Source organism: Stenella coeruleoalba, assembly GCF_951394435.1.
Source record: "Stenella coeruleoalba genome assembly, chromosome: 6".
Lineage (NCBI taxonomy): Eukaryota > Metazoa > Chordata > Mammalia > Artiodactyla > Delphinidae > Stenella > Stenella coeruleoalba.
This window is the reverse complement of record NC_137151.1, coordinates 17,305,701-17,327,403: the sequence shown is the minus strand read 5'-3', so window position 1 is coordinate 17,327,403 and position 21,703 is coordinate 17,305,701. Positions and strand designations below refer to the sequence as shown.

Sequence of the window (21,703 nt, the reverse complement as noted above, 5' to 3'; positions counted from 1 at the left end):
AAAATCCCTTCAGGGCAAGACCTTGATTAGTGTTTGATTGAATAAGTGGGAGCAGATGTATGTACACCAGGGCTCCAGAAGTCCAGGAGCCATCTCAGATTTCTGCCTACCACAGGGAAGGGGAGGAAAGGCAGGGAGAGGTGAAGGGATTTCCTGAGGATCACAGTTTGTGTGGTCTCCTTCCTACCCAAGCGCAGCACCACTGTCAGGGAATTTCAATCCCAGCACCAAGTAAGCAGTTCACAGCCACTGCGTCCCCAGCCCCGTAGGGTAGTTGGAAGAACTATGAGTGTGCATGGTGCCTGATCTCAGGAAGCCCCAAGAATAGCTGGGAGAGGGCCTTCCCTGGTGGTCCAGTGGTTGGGAATGCACCTTCCAATGCAGGGGACAGGGTTTCGATCCCTGGTCGGGGAACTAGGATCCCACATGCGGTGGGGCAACTAAGCCCCGTGTGCCACAACTACTGAGCTCACATGCCTCAAACACAGAGCCCACGCGCTGCAACGAAGGGCCCGCAACTAAGATCCGATGCAGCCAAAAATAAAATAAATAAAGCAATTCCTTTATAAAAAAAAAAAAAAAGAAGGGCTTCCCTGGTGGCGCACTGGTTAAGAGTCCACCTGCCGATGCAGGGGACACGGGTTCGTGCCCCGGTCCAGGAAGATCCCACATGCCGCGGAGCGGCTGGGCCCGTGAGCCATGGCCGCTACCCTTAGACAAGGCAGTACGTTCCTTTTTGCTTCCGTAGGGTGACAAGCCTTCTGGTTAAGACTTGAGGCAGAGGGCTGCAAGCGAGTGCAAGTTAAGGGGGAAATGAAAACATATCGGTTGAATCAGTTTTCAAAACACTGCCCCCACTGCATCCTCTTTCCATCACCCTGAGGACACCCTTGCCAACAAGTGGTGAAAGGGCCTGCTAAGAAATAATTTTTCGAGTTCTCATTCCATTATCATCCGGTTAAACAGAGTTTAACAAGCACTGTTCACCACCACCTTAATCACTTTCATTTCAGGGTTACTTCTGGCAGGTACATACAGTGCAAGTTGATATTCAGGGGCTGATTAACACAGACTGTTCCCTGGCTCAGGGGAGATAAAAGCTCAAATGCCCTCCACGATGGCTTGACTTTTCAGAGGCCTGGAAGAATCAGATCCCTTTCAAGAGAGCATCTTTAGGTTTGAACTAATCAGAAAAATTCTGAGGAATGATAAGTTTCTAGAGGAATGCACACCCAAGGGAAAACAGAACATCATTCCCCAATTCCAAGCTCAGGCGTGTTCAGGTATTTATTCAGTCAACAAAATTTCATTGAACATCTGCTGTGTGCCAGCCCCTATGCTAGGATGAAGAACGGTGGGGAGTGAGATTAAGAATAGCTCCTGCCCTCAAGGAATCAGAAGGAAGGCAGACATCAATCAAATGATTTCACCATTAAATACAAAATTATTATAACTGTGAGTCTTGTTTCAAGGGAGGTTAAATTAAGTCAGGGAGGATGGGCCATGCTTCCCAGGGGAGATCTGAAGGTGCTCGCTTGGTGAAGGTGCTGGTGGGGTCAGATAGAGCACGGAGTGAGGCAGAAAAGCATTCCAGGCAGAGAAAGCAACACATGCCAAGACCAGGTGGTAAGAGAGAGCCTGGCCATGGTCTACTGAAGGATTTAAAGGGGGTAATGGGGCAGAGAAATTAAGGAATGTTATAGATTGAACTGTGCTCCCCAAATTCATACGGTGAAGCCCTAACCCCCGATGTGACAGTATCTGGAGACAGGGCCTTTTGGGAGGTGACTGAGGTTAAATGAGGTCAGAAGGGCAGGGCTCTAAGCTCATTGGACTGGCTTCCTTATAACAAAAAGAAGAGATAAAGAGATCTCCCTGGTGGCGCAGCGGTTAAGAATCCGCCTGCCAACGCAAGAGACATGGGTTCGAGTCCTGGTCTGGTTGGATCCCACATGCCGTGGAGCAACTTAGCCTGTGTGCCACAACTACTGAGCCTGCGCTGTAGAGCCTGCGAGCCACAACTACTGAGCCCACATGCCACAACTACTGAAGCCCGTGCACCTAGAGGCCGTGCTCTGCAACAAGAGAAGCCACTGCTATGAGACGCCCGAGCACCACAACGAAGAGTAGCCCCCGCTCAGCGCTACTAGAGAAAGCCTGCGTACGGCAACAAAGACCCAACGCAGCCAAAAATAAAAATAAATAAATTTATTAAAAAAAAAAAGAGATCTCCCTCTCTGTGCACACAGAGCAAGGGCCATGTGAGGACTCACTAAGAAGGCTGCTATTTGCAAACCAAAGAAGTCTCACCAGAAACCATCCCTGGCATCTCCCAGATCTCAGATTTCTAGCTTCCAGAACTGTGAGAAAATAAACGACTGCTGTTTAAGCCCCACTATCTGTGGTATTTTGTCATGGCAGCTCCGGCAGACTAACACAGTGGGAGAACTGCACCCGATGCAGTTGGAGGGGCAGCCGACCACGAGGTCCTTATGTTAAGGATTTTGATCCTTGACCTAAGAGCCATGGGAAGCCATTAACAGAATTGAACTTGATGGGCCTGAGAATGGGGGCATCAATGGGATCCCAGCAGCTGCAGCACAAACAGCCTAGGCGAGGGGAGATGCAGACATTCCTCCAGGGATGCCACGTCCAATCCAGGTCCCTCAAAGTAGAAAAGGGGCTCCAGGAGCTCAAGCTCTTTTGACGGTCCCTACAAAGGAAGGTGCTATCAGAGAGCAGGGCCCAGGTAAGGCTGAACACATCTATTTACGAGAACTGACAGCAGCAATGGTAACCAGTCTTTTCTTCCGTGCTCAGCACGCAGCCAAGGAGTAGAGGTGGAGAGTCAGGTGGGTTGTTGCAGGGCTGCAGACCAGCAGGGGAGCTGGGCGGAAGGAAACGGCGGAGAGAGATGACAGTGTGATCCAAGTGGTGGGTCAGAGGACCTCGTCTAGTGGGGCAGGACAGGGCTCCTTGACACCCAATTCAATATGCTTCCACTGTGCTGTCTACACGCAAATGGCTTTTATTCTGAGTGGTTTTAGCATTAATACGCTGAATGCATTGCTCGACGAAGGCTTCTGCTGTCTTATTACACTTTGGCAGCCCCCATGAGGCATGCAACTAAGACAGACGAACAGGCTTGCTAATGAATGGGAACTGGCATTCCCATATTCCCTTCCACGGGAACGATGCATCTCTCCAACAGAGAAGTGAAATCTTTGAGGCAGCCTGATTATACAAATAAAGCAACATTATTGTATTTGTCTGCGAGGGTGATCACAGGACACTTGCAATTTATGACAGATATCACAAGTAGAAAAATAAACATGAAACACCATTTAGTATAGTCACATCCACCCCAGTAAAGGGGGGAGGAGAACAGAGGCAGCAAGCCGAAGACTCGAGGCAAAACTTTTGTCCTGAAATAGCCAAACGTGTGAGTCAAAATAATCTCTCACTCTAAAAATGTCAGTAATTTAATTCTGGTGATACTTCCTTTAGAGACTGAGTTGGTTTAGCCCTTTACACCACAGAAATAGCCTTTACTAAGCAAATTAATGACACAAACATGACAGTAACACCAGAATTTAAACTAGTCGGGAAAACAATTATTTAAAATTTCTCTGGGCACTTCAGAGCATTTTAAGGCATTCATTTTCATGTAATCAGTTGATGTACACAAGGGTATAGAGATTGACTTTTCAATTAATTATATTTCTGCATATGGCCTGTATGTGGGGTGCAGAATTTCCTGAAGTCAATGAAAGGGAAGCTAGAGAAACACAGGAATCAAATGACAAGCCACTGACAAAGGAAGGTCTGGCCGAATTAAACCAGTTAATCCTGAAACAATGGGAAATTGACAAGGATGATGCTAGGACAGGTACTTCAATGAGGATGAATTAAATAGCAACGAATTAAGAGAAGCTCTTGGGAGTAAGCTTTCTTTATAATCTTGCTGTTCTAGAAAATCAAACACAATGGCTATCACAACTGTTTTGTCAGAAAAATTACAAGTGAAGCACTTGTTTCATTCTGAAAAGAATTATTATAAGAATTCACATATGATTAGAAACTATGTTTGATAAAATATAAGACAAATTTCTTTTCATAATTTTCACTTTTGTTTTTCACAATGACATCCCAATAAAACCTCTTCGCATGGGAAATTTTGGACTCCACTTTAAGAAACTAATTTGAAGAGTTTGTTTCAGGTACTGATAGTAAAGAGGAGCCACTGTCAACATCTCAGCTTCCTTTCTCTGTCTCTCCAGTGAACACGTGACTTTGACCTCACATCTGAGGTCTTAAGACCCAGAGGATATGATTCTGATCTCCTCCTTGCTTCTCTCTGGCCCACCCCACAAATATCCAAATATGCGTCAACCTTCTTTTTAGAGTAGTTCAGTTCAGCAGCAGCTCTCCATTTTTTTCCCATCCAAATACACTTGGGACTAAGTCCATATTCAAGATATTCTCCAAGATCAACCCAAGTTGATGTGCAATTCCCATCACTCTCTGTGGCTCCTCCCCTTTCCCTCTGACTCAAGAGAGCAAATCAGAATGCAAAAAAAAAGTGTACCTATTATAGAGTCCTAAGCCTCTATGATGTTTCTTTAATTTCGTAATTTCACAATTATCTGTAATAAAATTTTCCGTAACTATGGTTGAAAGCCCATCACTACCCTACAGGTCCTTAGGAGGTAGCTGTAACCTAGCCCCAATCACTTTACACTCTTGAAAGTTACAAATCACAACTCTTTGTTTAAACTACACTTGTTCCACTTTGAGTGGGGGACATTTGACACATGTGCAAAAGACACAGGCACGAGTGTCTGTGGACCTGGGTGCCCCACGCATTGAAAATAACTCCAAGTGAGAGTTCAGAAATATAAGATGGAAGGTCTGGGAAGAGGAAAAAAAAAAAAAAAAAAAAAATGGAAGGTCTGGGAAACCCTCTTGAAAGGAAGGCTCATTTTGCATATTCTCAACATCTAAGGTATAAAGAGACAAATGCACCAGTTCCTTGCCTCCAGAGAAGACAGGAATCCAGACCAGGCAACCTCTGTTCTGGCATGGGACAAGTCATATTAACCGTGACCGTGCAAAAAGAAATAAGTCTAGTACTGATTTCTCACTGAGCTGACAAGAGGCAAGAAGGGACACTCATGTGTCCAGAAATGTGTACTTTCACATTGTTATTGCTTTCTCCTGCAAATTGCTTGAGAGCTAGGAGGTGTCCCCACATCTCTTTCCCTCCCAGAGTTCCCAATTTGTTTTCATTATTCACCAGCCCAGCCCCTCAGCTATTGTGAGGCACAATAGCAAAAGATGCAGAAAGGAAAATTAATATGTTCTACATAGACTTCCTCATCTTGGGTAGATTTATGAATTTCCCTTCTGTTATGCAGAAGTTAGCATTTTTCACAATGAGGGGGAAAATTCCGTAATTGTTTTTTTTATTGCCTCCAGAGCTCCAAAGACATCTTGGGCTGTGTTGTCATTTACATTTCACATTAAATGCAAAATACGTTTGAAATGAGCAAATATTTGTTTTAATTTGATACATCTGTTAACTCAAGTGCTAAAAAGACAGCTAAATCACTATGTTAAATTCAGCGATTTGTAAACAATTTATATATTCATTTATTCTGGGTTAAAAATGCCCCAAAGCATAAGTTTTATGAAACACAAAATAATTGCATCGTATCAATCTGATGGATGCAGGGCATGATTTCTTCCTCTTCACTCCATTAGTTTATTTCCTAACTTGTTAATTAGTGAGGCTCCTATTTTTAAAAGCTCTTTGAAATTCACTGGGAGTGGGAACAGTTGCAAGAACTGCTTTGGAAACCTACTGCAGAGGAAATGGGCTAAATAATGCTAAATTCCCCCAAGACATTATCACACATTGAGCACCTGATTGCCATTCAACAATCTATGCTGGGAACACAGTGGGTGATTAATACACAGTTGTTACAAGGAAGCCTGAGAGAACTAGAAGGAAAGAATGAGGGCTGCTGAGAGAACAGACTCATTCCAGGTGATTACTAATTGGATGAGATGATCTCCAAGTTCCTATTTGTCTCTACACAAAAGTCTGTGACATTCTGATTTTATGTCTGAATGGAGACACAACTCCAACATGGAGACGGACTTCAACTTGGAACAATACCCGCTAGGAGAAGAGACATCTATTCAGAGAAATTTAAATTTTTTAAATAAAAAGAGATTGGTACAATAGAGAACAAAGATGAATCAATTATTTTTTTCCTTGGTCAAATGCAGTCTTAATTCCTAAATTAGGGTGGGAGATTAAAAAAGTAAAGTCATTCATACTAAAGTATTAAATTACTGCTAAAAGTTTAAAATATGCCTAAGGGTTTATGGCAGAAAGAAGAACTAGTCTTTCAATAGATGTTCAAGCAAATCCAATGTCCGTTTCTTCCTGGAATATTCTGGGTAGAAACCAATGGGTGAGAGAGATTGAGTTGGGTTGGGTGCCCTTCCTAAGTCCCTAGACAATGTCACCTGCTACAGACGCCTTACTCCAATTTCCAGAAAGGCTGCAACACCTTATCAAAGTTCTGCTTTATTTCATTTTCCTTTCCCCATGAGCCTGTGAAAAAGCCACAGGCAGCCACTCATTTCCCTGCCCTTGTAATGGCAAAGCACAAATCTGACTCCATCTTGGATCTGTTTCTTTTACTTTAACCTTTGTATTCTATTGGTTTTTGCCACAAGAATGTTGCCTACAGCCTGAAATATACAGGATGGCCCACTCTCAAGGCTCTGACCTTTCAAGATATAACATGTTTCCGTTCATATAGAGATAAAAAGTTGCAGAACAGAGAATAACATCTGTCTTGTTGGAGGTTTACAGGAACCTCCTGACCTGACCTACATGTACAGCTGCAAGAACAAAGGATTCCGGCACCAAGAAGTTTGCAACAAGCAGCCACACCCCCTCCCCCTTAAATATAAAAGAAGTTTGAACTCTAACTCGGGTAAGATGGTTCTTTGGGACACTAGCTCACCATCTTCTCGCTCTGCTGGCTTTCTGAATAAAGTCATTATTCCTGGCCCCAACATGTCGTCTCTCAATTTACTGTCCTGCTGTGCGGCCAGCAGTGTGAACTTGGACTCGGTAACACGCTGAGAACCAAGCTTAGAATCTGGGAGCTGCACTTGAGTGCATTTGAACTAGGTCTTCTCTAAGCCTGAAACTGCTCCTCTACGAAATGGAAATATAAGCCAAGAGCACAGCACCTGATGCAGAGTCGGCATCCCCAAACCACAAATTCCCTCCTGTCATTTCGCACAGACCCAGAGTAAAGTCAGGTCAGTTGTACGGACACACCAGAAGCCAGGGGCATGGCTGGGACAATACCCAGTTCTTTCCATTTCTCTTCAAGTGCCTTCCAATTTTCTTTCCTAACTCCTTGCCCTAGAACCTGTTTCTCAGGTCTCCCACACCAAAACAAACAGCACCATGATTTATTCCTTCTCTGATGCCACACTGGAAAGGGAGCTGGGGAAAAGGGGAAACATTGTCCTAACAGCTCCCCCTTGACTCACACACACCCACAAGGATATCTCTTTCTTTTTTCCGCTAAAAGACATTTTTAAAAACTCTTTGCCCCAGTCCATTCTGTGTGTCTCCATGAAAGCCCACCAGGCCCCTCTTCTGAGGCCTTGGGGGGCTACTAATCATGGGCCCCTTCCTTCCTGGCACACAGGAGGATCTGACTTTAAATATTTGCATCACAAGAAAAGTTTGGAAAACGAAGCGAGTTCTCTGAAAGGGAACTGGTATTTGGGATGATCAATCAAGTCTCGGGAAATCTGTGAAGCCAGATTTTCTGAATCAGACAAACAAGCCAGGCGGTCCAGCCATGTTTCTGTGTTAAGAAACAGATCCTCACTTTGTTATAAAGCAGAAACTAACACACCATTGTAAAGCAATTATACCCCAATAAAGATGTTAAAAAAAAAAAAAGAAACAGATCCACCAGGGCAAACACACCAGCACTACCTTGGGGAGTGTGTGTCTGAGAGCTCCAGTTTCTTAAGACTTGGGTAGGAAATCACTTTGGGGGAACAGAGTCCCAGCCTGTGTGTGTTCCCGACAGCCTCGTTTCAACAAAGGAGGAGAAAAATGGGAACACAATCTAATTGCCTGAGAAAAGTTCTCCAGGATAAAGATGGGGTAGATAAGGATGCTGCCTTCCATCTTCACAGAACTGGGTCCTTCTCAAAGGACTTTCACCTGTCTCATATCACCTAACCGGACCCTCAGATTTCTCAGCGTTATCTTCCATTTTACCCAAGCTATTTTGTGACTTGGCCAGCCATCGTGCAGCTGCCACTGCGGAACATACCCAGCCCTTCTGACTGCTGGGCTAATGCTCTTTTGACCATAACCCAAGTCCCCAAAGCAGAGAGAAGAAACATGCAGAGGCTCAGAACCATGCCTCTTCAGCCTCAACGAACTGAGGTTCACGCTCTTAAGGCAAGGCTTGAGTTTAGAGGACCGCGGGCGGTGACGGGGGGTACGGGGGGGTGAGGGCGGCTCCCAGGAGGCCCTCCACCCAGGACTCACTCAGGAAGATGATGGTCTGCCTCCGGGCGCTCCTGTTCTCCTCGCTCTCCGACTTCCTCACCTGCAGCTGCTGCCCCTGGGCCGCCAGCGTGCCCTGCTTACTCCTCGTGAGCGCCTGCATCATGCTCCAGCACATGAAGGCCACGGAGGCCAGGACCACGAGGTAGATGACGAAGGCACCGAAGATGCTGGCCTGGAACACGGTCCAGCGGCTGGAGAGGTTGGTACAGATGGACATGTTGGAAATCTCCGGTTGCTCGTGGTGGCGGGTACGGGAGCGGTTGCACGTGAGACCGCGGTGACTGGGCACGTTCGCCAAGGGGTACTCGACTCCCATGGCAAAAAGCAAAGGCAACGCCACCAGGGCGGAGGTGACCCAGACGAAGCCGATGAGCAGCTTCACCTGGCAGGGCCCCGACATGGCCTTATACCGGAAGGGGTGGCAGATGGCGATGTAGCGCTCGAAGCTGAGCGTCAGGACGTGCAGCAGCGTCGCGTAGCTGCAGGCCTCGAAGAGGAACGTGTGAAGCTTGCAGGGCACGGTGTAGCTGGGCGTGGTCAGGGGATTCCAGATGATGCTGTAGAACTCCACGGGCATGCCGATGAGGAAGACCAGGATGTCGGAGCAAGCCAGGCTCACCATGTGATCCGTCACCTCCTTCTGCAGGTAGCCCTTCTTCTGCAGCACCTGGGTGACCCGAATGGTGACGCTATTCCCCAGGACGCCCACCACGAAGATGGCCAGGTACACCAGAATGAGGGTGATTTTGATCCAGGGGGCCACCTCGAACTCGGGAACGTGGCTGTGGTCGATGACCTGGGAGCAGTCACTGCCAGGACGGCTGGGCGAAGCCATGAGGAAGGCAGCCAGCCAGGCCGCGGCGTCCAAAGACCTTCTGAACTCCCTTTCTTCCTACCCGCGCGGCCCGAAGTTCTCGGCCGCAACTCACTAGCGTGGGTGCAGGGCTTTTTCGAGCTCACCTGAGCAAGGTAACAGGCTTTCGGGTGCTTTCACGGAAACTTCCCGGGGCAGCCCAACCTAGCCGAGGCTGGAGGCGTCCGAGGGTGGGGTTTGGGAGGTGGGGGTGTGTATCTGGGCGAGGCGGGGAGAGCGCGGAGGAAGGAGGTTCCAATCTCGCTGCAGCCAGTGAGCCCGCAGCCCCCAGCGCGCAGGCCCTTCCCTTCTCTGTCCCCGGCGCTCCACTCCCGGCTGCCTGGCCCTGGCGCGCCAAACCCACCCACCTGGAGCACCCTCTCCCGAACGGCTGGAGGCGGGGTGGTCAGCGATTAATCATTAACCGCCGCCGCCTGTGCTCCCGGCCGCAGACCCAGCCCAGCGGGGGCGTGCTCAGCTCACAGACATGGTCCAGACACCAGATCTTGGCCCCGGAGCACGGGGCGACGGGTGGCCCCATCTTCCCCGCCGCCCACGCGGCCACCGCCGAGTCAGCGTCGCCGTCCGGTCCCACGCGCATCCCACCGCGTGGGGCACAGCCGGGGGGCAGCTGCAGTGCGCTCCCGGGCTTAGGCGCGGAAAGACCAAACCGCCCCCTCCTGCCCTGGGGTCCCTTCGAAGGTTTGGGCTACCACGGTCAGTTTGGGGGACGGGGGACGGCTGGACCCGGGCGCCCGCCTCGGTCGCTGGCCAGTTGGCGGGGCCGCCCTGGCGCAGCCGGCAAGCTTTCGCCTCCTTGGTTCCCTGCCGTCGGGCCCTGGGGTGTTGGCACTGGACGGTTAGGCTGTGCGCTGGCTGGAGCCGCTGCTCCAGGAAGTCGCCCCCAAGCAGGCTACTAGGTCCCCAGAGAAGCCCTGCATTTCCCCAAAGCTTCCCGGGCGTTTTGCGCAGGGCCTGCCTCACCTTCTTGCCGAAGGACCCGAGGAGCGCGGCTCCCTCCTTTCAGTTTCACTCCACAGCTCAGGCCCCTCTCCCGGCGGCAGCGGCAGCGGCGGGAAGTCCTTAATTGGGGACATGTATATGGATGAGAGTGGCACCATCCGCCAGGATGCCCCTGGTGGGAAGCGCGTCCTCCCAGGGAGCTGCGACCAGGACATCAAGGGCAGTAGGAGGGAGTAAACATGGCGATAAGGATCATGGCATTTTCGCTCTTCTCAGAAGAGGAAAACCTCTAGTGGGCCCATCTTCATCTTCTTATTCTAAAATCAGAAGGAACTTTGCCGGGGAGGCAGGGGGATGTCCTATGCATCGTAGAATATTTAGCATCTTCATGTCCCACGCTGAATAGTGACAGCCAAAATGTCTCCAGACGTTGCCAACTGTCCTCTGAGGGGGCAAAACTGCCCCAGGTGGAGAACCACTGCCTTGAAGGAAGAAAATGGAACCTCTTCATCTGTTCATCCTGAGGGCGTAGCACAGGCCTGTCCAGAAAAGCATTCTTAAATGATCACATCCACTGCCCTGTGATGTGATCGTTTTAAAGATGAAAAAACTGAGGTGTCCAGAGGATAAGTGCTTCCCCAAGGCCATAATAAAGTGAGTGAGGGACTTGAAAACCTAGATCCGTCAAACCCTGAGTATATCCTAACGGGGAGGGAATTCTGGGAACGCAGAAGGTGCTCCGGAGCTGAGTCCAGAACAATACACGTGGAGAAACGGGGACTGTATTTTCTGAACCCAACCCTGGGCATGTGGTTTGAGGCCCTCAGCGAATGTTTGATTTTGACACTGTCTCAGAGGAAAAAAAAAAGGTTGCATGGCCACTGGATCTTTACAGTTAGCACCCTAGGGGGCTATAGCTATTTTTTTCTCTCCCTTCTCTGTTAAATTACAAGCTATAAGGCCGAGAAATCTCTCTTTTCCCTCTGACACTACTCCACAGAGCCCTGAATAGTATGTTTGGCCAACCCCCCTTCCTCCCACCGTTTGTGCTATTTGACCTACTTGCTGGCGGAGAAACTCTTAACTCATTGCCTCATTGGTGAACTGTGCTTAGCTACATGACCTCAATTGCCTTATAGCTACCCCACAAAGCTCACAGGGTAAGCGTGGACTCTTGGAGCTTTCATAACTACAGATTAGAATCCTGAGTGGACTCCTCTGCAAAAGGCCCTGACTGGTTATTTGCTGTCCCAGAGGGACTGAGAAGAAGGGCTACGAAGACCCCACCACCACCACCAGCATACAAACACATCCCTGGCCCTGCCCACTTCTTTCTTCTAAAGAGGAAACAAGCCAGGAACCTCACACGTCTTCCTCAGCCCTGCCACTGATTCTTCCTTCGAAATGCTCCTCTTGGTCATTCTCTGAGCCCCTATTACGTGCCAGGCACTTTCCCATAATTCATTTCTTTCAGTCCTCACAAGGCTGCAAGGTAGACGTTATTATCCCATTATACAGATGAAGAAACTGAGGATAAGGAAAATTAAGTGACCTACCATTAAAGTTTGGGGGCAGGCTTCAAACCCAGGTCTGCCTGACTCCAAAGCCCTCTCCACTCTGGAAAGCTATCTCTCTGTGCAGGACAAGACTGCGTCAGGCTGATAGCGGCATTTTGGGGAGAGAGACTTTTTTTAAGTCACCAGTTCTGATGCTTCTCGTCTCCTCAGCTGCGGCATGCCAGTCATCCTGCAATGTATTTGATAATTCCAATTTGTTCTGCTCAGACAAGATTTCCATTATTGTCCAATTTCTTTCATCAGATTTTTCTTCTTTCACAAAGTGTGAACAAGGATTACAAATGCATGGCCAAATGGTGAGAATCAAGCTCATTAAAATTCGCTCCTTACAGTAGAGACGGAAAAATGCATTTTGAACAAAGGTCCAGGAGAGTTGAATTTCCATTTCGCCTTTGCTTTTCCTAAGACCAATTAAAAAGTGTTTAACGTGCTCTCACTTGTTGATAAAAGACTGGTATAACACCTCGCCTGGCTCTGTGTCATCTAGATTTTTTATTAGCATATTGTATGCGGGGAGGAGGGGAGGAAGAAAAGTAATGAAAAGTGAGAGGAAGGAATACTTTAGGTACTCTTTGATATCAGCTCTACTCAAGGGTCATTTTAGTGTCTACACAAATTTATATTCACATTTTACACATTCCAGGTGACCTTTGGGGTCTTCTAGGCTAGTGGCTTTCACACTTCTTTTAAGCACTAATTTTTATAATAAAATCTTACATTGGCACCCAAAGTTTAAAAAAAAAACATATATACACACAAACACACACACTTACATATACATACATATTTAAATTTAAATTTATTTTCTATGCTCAAATTCACATTTACTCATTTAAAATCAACAATACCCTAAAAAGTGAATAACGCCTTGTTTACAAAGGTTCATGATAAAATCATAGTGACTATACTCTAAGCTGTAAAGAGAACTTCAATAACTTTCAAAACTTATAAACAGTGTAGATAACTTTACTTATAATGCAATATAACTAACAAGTCATAACAGAACCAGAAAAGTGAAACATAAAACTCCACCATCGCAAAAGAAAACCAAAACCAAAATTGCAAAGTATCTAGAGAATAATGACCACAAAAAGACGGCCTATCAGAACCTGTAGGAAATAGCTAAAGGAGTTCTCAGAGAAAAATTCAGAGCCCTAAATATTTATTCTAATAAACAGGAAAGAATAACAATAAGAGAAGTTATAAAAAGAATAAAATTAAGGAAAACAAGAAGGGATTAATAAAGATCAAAGGAATTATGAAAGAACTAAATAGAGCTAATAAATAATCTCAAAACTTTTTTTTAAGTAGGACTAGCTATCAAGAATGACTAGAATCAGACTGGGAGCCTGCAACTCCCAACTCCCACAGCACAGATGTGAGCCCCTCAGAGAAGAGAGACCAGCGAGGTGATCACCCACACTTGCTGCCTGGGGGAACTTTCCAGACAGTGATGCGGGGAGGGACTCCAAGCAGAACATGGCTATCTTGCTGAGTTGAAGAGGCAGATTGGAGCACAGGAAGCAGAGGCTACTAGACTTCACAGAGCAGAACACTGAAAGGACGGTGGGACACAGACAGAGTGGCAGAAATCCATACAGAGTTTCTCTTGAGTCTTTGGCAGAATACTGAGTGGGCTTGTGGAGGCGAGACTCCAGGAGCTGGCAAAGTATGACTGCTGAGGGAAGAACAAATGCTGGCATTGTAATCCAGACAGTTCCCAAGGTCCCAAAGAGCTGGGAGATACTGAAGTTCCAACCAATGAGTGAAGAGACCTCATTGAACCAACCCTGGAAGGGCCAGATCTTAGTAATAGAACTAAACTAGCCACAGAGCCAAGGCTACTCTAGACCTGCCTTAAGAAAGATATTGACCGGAGCTACCTAATAGGGTAGTCACTAGCTCATTACACTGGAAATACGGCTAGTCCAAGCTGGGATGTGTTGTAAGTATAAAATATATACCACATTTCAAAGACTTTTTATGAAAAAAAAGAATGTAAATGTAATTGTTTCTATATGTTGATTTCATGGTGAAATGATACAATGGCTATAATGGGTTAAATAAAATATATTATTAAAACTAATTTCACTAATCCAAAAAGATACATGCATACCAATGTTCATAGCAGCATTATTTACAATTGACAAGTTATGGAAGCAACCTAAGTGTCCATCAGCAGATGAAGGGATAAAGAAGATGTGGTCCATATACATAATGGAATACTACTCAGCCATAAAAAAGAATGAAATCTTGCCATTTGCGGCAATATGGGTGGACTTGGAGGGCATCATGCTAAGTGAAATAAGTTAGAAAAAGACAAGTACTGTATGATATCACTTGTATGTGAAATCTAAAATAAACTAGTGAATATAACAAAAAAGAAACAGACTCACAGATATAGAGAACAAACTAGTGGTTACCAGTGGGGAGAAGGAAGTGTGCATGGGCAATATAGGGGTAGGGGAGTAAGAGGTACAAACTATTAGGTATAAAATAAGCTACAAGGATATATTGTACAACACGGAGAATATAGCCAATATTTTATAATAACTATAAGTGGAGTGTAACCTTTTAAAATTGTGAATCACTATACTGTACACCTGTAATTTATATATTATTATACATCAACTATACTTCAATTAAAAAATAAATTTCAGGGCTTCCCTGGTGGCGCAGTGGTTGAGAGTCCGCCTGCCGATGCAGGGGACGCGGGTTCGTGCCCCGGTCCAGGAAGATCCCACATGCCGCGGAGCGGCTGGGCCCGTGAGCCATGGCCGCTGAGCCTGCGCGTCCGGAGCCTGTGCTCCGCAACGGGAGAGGCCACAGCAGTGAGAGGCCCGTGTACCGAAAATAAATAAATAAATAAATAAATAAATAAATAAATAAATAAATAAATGAATAAAATAAATTTCAGGGCTTTTTTTTTTTTGCTTGTTTTGATGTGGCTTGCATTTGTGGCTCACATGATATTCCTATGGAACAGTGATACTATAAACAGATAATGAAACAAAAGAGAAAGTCCAAGAAAAAACCCAAATACTTATAGGAATTTCATTTATGATAACGGTAACATTTCATATCAATAGGGATAGATTGTTCAGTAATTGATATTGGGACAACAGGTTAGCCATCTTTTAAAAATATATATATATTTTAAAATCTTTATTATAATATAAATTACAGGTGGATCAAAGATTTAAATCTTTGGATTTTAATCATTAATAAAATCATTAAAGGATAGACTAAAACACCAGAGAATTTTAAAGTTTAAATTAAATTTTTAATCTTATGACATAAATGCTAGAAGCTATGAAGAAAAAAGTTGATAAACTCTATCTAATAAAAATAAAGCTCCAAAGGGAAGAAACACTGTAGCCAAAGTCAAATGACAAATAACAAACCTACGGAAAATATATGCAGTTGATATCACACAGTAATGAGTAATTTCCACAATGAATCCAAAGTGGATAAAAATGTGCATTTATTCCCAAAATTGATCTAGAGACCTCAATTAAAATTTCAACAGATTTTTCTTTAAAAACTAGATAAGTTGATTATAAAATTTAAAATGTTCAGAGCCAAGAATGAGAAGATACTCTGAGGAGGTGAGAGGACTTGGCTTTACCAGATATGAAGACGTATTATAAACCCACAGTTTATAAGGCAGTATGGCTTTGATATTGGGATAAAGAAAAGAATGATACAGAAGAGATAGTATAGAAATAAATCCACATGTGTATGGACAGGGTTTTTGACAGAAATGGCACTGTGGGGCAGTCTGGGAGAGATGGTCTTTTCCATTGGTGTAGTAGATGACTGCCCTGATTTATAGCATTTGCCAACATCCATGTTATAAATTCTCCCACCATGGCTGATTTCAAGCTACCCACACTTCCACACTTAAACAGTCTGCTCACAAAACTTCCAAAATTTGAACAATCAACTCTGACGAGTTCCAGGACATCACTCTTCTCAGTAAATGCTACTTGGGACAATCAAGTATCCATTTGGATAACGTTCATTAAGCAAGAAGATAAACAACCCAATTTAAAAATGAACCAAAGAAAAATCCAGATGGACAATAAACAAGCAACTTCTTCAGTAGTTGGGGAAATGCAAACTAAAAACACAATGAAACACAATGACACACCTACTAGATTGCCTAACATTGAAAGACAACCAATACCATCTGTCCCTTAAAATGTGGAGTAATGGTGACACTTGGAAATTGCAGATGAGAGAATAAGTTGGTACAACCACTTTGGAAAAGAGTTTGGCAGAATCTACTAAAGTTAGGGACTTCCCTGGTGGCACAGTGGTTAGGAATCTGCCTGCCAAAGCAGGTGACACGGGTTTGAGCCCTGGTCCGGGAAGATCTCACATGCTGCAGAGCAACTGAGCCCGTGCGCCACAACTACTGAACATGTGCTCTAGAGCCCACAAGCCACAACTACTGAGCCCACGTGCCACAACTACTGAAGCCTGAGCACCTAGAGCCCGTGCTCCGCAACAAGAGAAGCAACTACAATGAGAAGCCCGTACACCTCAATGAAGAGTAGCCCCCGCTTGCCACAACTAGAGAAAGCCTGCGCACAGCAACAAAGACCCAAATGCAGCCAAAAATAAATACATAAATTTATTTTTTAAAAAAAGAATCTAAAGTTAGATATAACATATCTTGTGACCCAGAAATTTCCTTCCTAGGTATATACCTTACAGCTCATGTCAACACAATGCATAAACAAGAATGTGTACAGGAACACTGTCCATAGTTACCCCACACCCAATTTCCACCTATAGGACAAATAGATAACAAAACACAGCATATTCATATAAAGAGCTACTATATAACCAGGAAAACAGATACACCACAGCTACAAAAACAATGTGGCCGGATCTTACAACCATAATGATAGATGAAAGAAACAAGACTCAAAAGAATACATGAGTCAATTTATATAACATTTAAATACAGACAAAACAATAATATTTGGGATATATATATATATATATATACAGGCATAGCCTTGGAGACATTGTGGGTTCCATTCCAGACTACCGTCATAAAGCGAATAGCACAATAAAGTGAGTCACACGAATTTTTTGGTTTCCCAGTACATATAAAAGTTATGTTTACACTATACTGTGGTCTATTAAGTATGCAATAGCATTATGTCTAAAAAACAATGTACATACCTTAATTCAAAAATACTTTATTGCTAAAAAATGCTAACCATCGTCTGAGCTTCAGCAAGTCCTAATGTTTTTGCCACAGTAAATTAAAGATCAGTGATCACAGATCACCATAACAAATATAATAATGAAAAGCTTGAAATATCGTGAGAATTACCAAAATGTGACACAGAGACACAAAGTGAGCAAATGCTGTTGGAAAAATGGTGCTGAGAGACTTGGTCAATGCACGGCTGCCACAAACCTTCAATTTGTGAAAAAAGCGCAATATCTGTGAAGCACGATAAAGTGAAGAGTAATAAAATTGAGATATATATATATGAAATACGGGGATATATATAATAAAATTGTTCATTTGTTTATAAAGAAAGGATGGGGGTCACCTCCTGTGGGTGGGTAAGGATGTGACCTGGAGAGGACCCATGGAATGGAGGTGGGGTCTTCTGGGTGCTGACAATACTCTATTTCTCTACCTGGGTAGTTGTTACATGACAGTAATTATATGATGCTTTGCTTTATGATTTTTCATATTCAGTTATTTATGGCTTATGGACTCTGTGCATTTATATATCCTAATATTGTAAAACAAAATTTTTTAGAGAGGGAGAACACCCACACAGCCAGTTGGATTAGCAGGGTCAGTCCTGCTTTTCAACCAGTGGGATGACAGTGCTGCAGCCACGTCACTCTCACGGCGACAACAGTAGTAACGGCTCCCATAATTAAATACCTATTGTGCCCAGACACCAGGCTTGTTCAATGTTCAAAATAGCCCTGCACGTTGAGGGTCATTATTACTATTTACATATCTGTAAATCACCCGTCAAATGCCTCCTCTCCAGTCTACCCAGGACTTGGTCCATGACCAGGAGACTGTAGCCCGATGGTCCACATTGCTTGCAGAACTCACTGTCTCGATGAGTGTAGGATCAATGACAAGTTGGACCCCGAGGAACCATTACCATGTAACCTGGAGACTTCCTCCCTTTTTCCTTGGCCCCTGGAATGCCATCTGGCAAACAGCCTGAGGATCCAGCTCCCTGGACCTCAAGAACAAGGCTAGGGGAGGCCCCGTGGAAAACGGCATGCTTTTTGAAGGCTCAGTGTGTGGATGGTCCTTCCTGGGGATCTGATGGAATGCCAGTTCAGGATTAACATTCTATTCATCCACTGACTCTGCTGAGAATGCTATAGCGTGATGATTAAGACGATAAACTCGGAACTCAGACCCCATGGATTTGCATCTGTGCTTTCCACTCAGTTTCCTTGCACCTTGGTTTCCTCATCTGTAAAATGCAGGTGACAATAGTGCTTATCTCCTGGGTTTCTTGTGAGCGTTATTAATGAATTTGCATAAATGGTGTCTGGCACACAATAGGTACCCGTATATGTATTAGCTCTTGGGAAAGAGACGGTGTGGTGTAGCGGGTACAAGCACAGACTCTGCAGCCAAACTGCCTGGGTTTGAATCTACTGCTCCCCAGTTGTATAACCTTGGGCGCTGTTCTTCTCTCTCTGGGCCCCAGGTTCCTCATCTGTCAACTTGAGGATAAATAACAGTACCCACCTTAAAGGGTTGTTTGCAGGACCAAACAACATAATATAAATAGAGCACTTAGAACAACGCCAGGCAGAGGGAAAGTACTAGCCTGGGGTTAACTGTCATTAACATCATGTCCATGGTCCATTAGCTACTGCTGCTTATACTGTTGGAGCTGGGGCTCTGCAAGGTCCTAAAGCACATTCTAAACACTCAGGGTACTATTATGGTGTGAGCTAGGACTGACTGCTAAGAACATCTCGCTGAATTCCACTCAAATTAAATCAACAGATACAGGTTCAGCATGTCCTTTCCGGATAGCACTGTAGGGAATATAAAGCAGTGAGACAGTCACATCTCTGAAGGAGGTCAAGCCAAGAGTACGTAAATTGTGAGATATCGTAAGACAGCAATTGTCAAGTTCATGGCGGCAGCAGTAAGTGCTACAGATACATAAAAGTGGCCTCTGTCTTCACAGGTGAGACAAGATTCCTAGTCTCTGAAAATTGGGGATGCATGTATGACACACAGGGAATCCTTATAATAAGCAGATATTTCATCCAGCAGAACTCACTATTTTCCAACAGACGGTACAACACAGAGAATTTGCTGAACAACAGAGACTCCACACTCTCTAACTTTACCTTCACTAAGTATGAGCTCTGAGTGGCTTACGGAGCTGTGGCAATCAAGTGGCTACAGGCCAGCATAGAGACATATTCTGTGGCCTTGTGATGCCTTTTCGAAGGGCACGATGAAATGGCCACTGTCAGAGGATGGCAAGTGTGACCTCAGTGTCGTTAGCCACCTCATGTGCTGGTGGGTTAATCAGCCTATTTGACAGGCTTCAGAACAAGCGGCACCCCTGCCATGCTCCCTGTTTAAGGGTAGGCTGCCTGAGAAAACCCTTTGGTGCATTTAAAACAAACAAACAAGCAAACAAACAAACAGAAAACACACCAACTTCCTGAACTAAAGTCGGCTTCTTATTTTTTAAAACTACAGACAAGGGCTTCCCTGGTGATACAGTGGTTGAGAGTCCGCCGGCCGATGCAGGGGACACGGGTTCGTGCCCCGGTCCGGGAGGAGCCCACATGCCGCGGAGCGGCTGGGCCCGTGAGCCATGGCCGCTGAGCCTGCGCGTCCGGAGCCTGTGCTCTGCGACGGGAGGGGTCCCAACAGCGAGAGGCCCACCTACCGCAAAAAAAAAAAAAAAAAACTACAGACAAACCCTGTCCTACCAATGACCGTACTTAGTGCTGGCCACCCAGAGGTCAGACCCTCCTTGCCTTTGCTTTTAGAGTTGGCAGCATATAAGCAATCTGCTAGTCGGGTTCAAAAGAACAGAAAGGAAAAAAAAAAAAAAGCTGTGGAAGGCAGGGCCAGCTTAAGATAGCTGCTTCAAGCATGTAAGCTGGACTAAAACGTCAGCTGGGAGATGTTTCCCGTCCTCCCTCAGCTTACGTTATGGGTGAGATGTGCATTTGTGGATCCAGCCGGCACTGTTAGTCTATGAGATAATGTTTGTTCTCGGTTCCAAACTTTTGACCACACGCATTTCAAGTTGGGAACAAAAGAAGAAGGACTCTGTATTGTTAATAATGTCTTCCCCTGTTCTTACAACCATCTTTTCTCCATTAGGGGAATTTCTGTGATGTGACAAATATGAGAAGGAACAAACTCTCTCGTGATTCCTTTCGATGGCTGTGTTACAGCAATAAACACGTTTCCCACTGTTGCAGAGAGAGAAGTCAAAAGAGAATGGAGGACGGGGACGGATGGCATCCATCCAAAACGCAAGTGGCAGGTCCTCCCCGTCTCTTCCTCGGAGAGAACAGTCAAAGCCAATCATGTCCTCATCTCTCGCCCTTCAAACAGGCTGCATGGATACCCTTCGGAGAGAGACCAAGGAAACAGCTAGTGGCTTGGGGTCCATAACTATGAAAATTGTGCTCGGCCAGGATCCAGGACTCCTTGGCAGATGGAATTAGCATGAGGTGTTACATGTTCTGCAAGAATTGACATCGTAGGTCTGGCCTGTTCTTTGAGCTCTTGGGCAGTAAGCCCAGAGACAATCTAATGTGCTCTGGCAACTTTGATACTCAGTGTTGTCACCAGGATGTCCCTCAGGGGCCCCCTCCTCATGACCAGCTCAAGTGCGCTAGAACAGGTGGGTGCATGCCAGCTGGGGGATAGGCAAGAAGCGTGTCTGGTCTGGTCTGATTTGCCATCATTGCTCACTTGGGCAGACAGGCACCTGGGTTTCATGGACTGAGGGGCAATCAAATGCAAAGCCCTGATAATTTAGGAAGATCTTTTTAGAAGGATACATAAGACACAATTACAGCTGCCTGTTCAGTCTCACAGGCTTGCTGTGGGTGATCAATGTACACATGGGAAACCCTGGAGGATAATCAGGGTCCAGTATGTGAATTGCTCCCAGAGGGAAAAAGAACAAGTTCTTTTAATGACGTTTAAGACCTGCCCTCATCTAACTTTCCAACCTTACATTAACCCTGTGTAGCAGACTTTATTTTCCAAAGGTGGCAGATAGATAAATAGATCCCATCACACACACTCTTATTGTAATGTGACTGACACTCTTCCCACTGAGAGATGCGTCCAGGTTCCTTCTCCTTGAATCTGAGTGCGGGCTGTGATTGTTTTGACCAACAATGTGTGGTAGAGCTATGCTATGTGACTGTGACTTCCAGGGCTGGGTCACCAAAAGTTTACAGCTTCCCCTTGGCCCATTCTCTTTAGGATATACATCTTGGGAGCCCTGAGCTAGCATGAAGAAGTATAGTGTCAGCCCAGCCACCAGAGAGATGAGTGATCCTTGAAATGATTACAGCCCCCATCCTTCAAGCCACCCCAGCTGATGCCAAGTGCATCAGAGATGAGCTGACCTTACTGAGACTTGTTTGAATTCTAGATCTTTGGAC

General features: G+C 45.3%; 1 protein-coding gene across 1 annotated transcript in view; it reads right to left on the bottom strand.

The window, feature by feature from the left end:
• The window catches only part of GPR39 (G protein-coupled receptor 39), a 230,322-nt gene extending 220,688 nt beyond the window's left edge, over positions 1-9,634 (bottom strand). The window contains exon 1 of the mRNA XM_079923769.1: positions 8,609-9,634. Within this exon, the coding sequence (XP_079779895.1) occupies positions 8,609-9,464 (856 nt within the window). The 5' untranslated portion in view covers positions 9,465-9,634. The remainder of the gene's footprint in view (positions 1-8,608) is intronic.
• Positions 9,635-21,703: the final 12,069 nt, after the last annotated feature.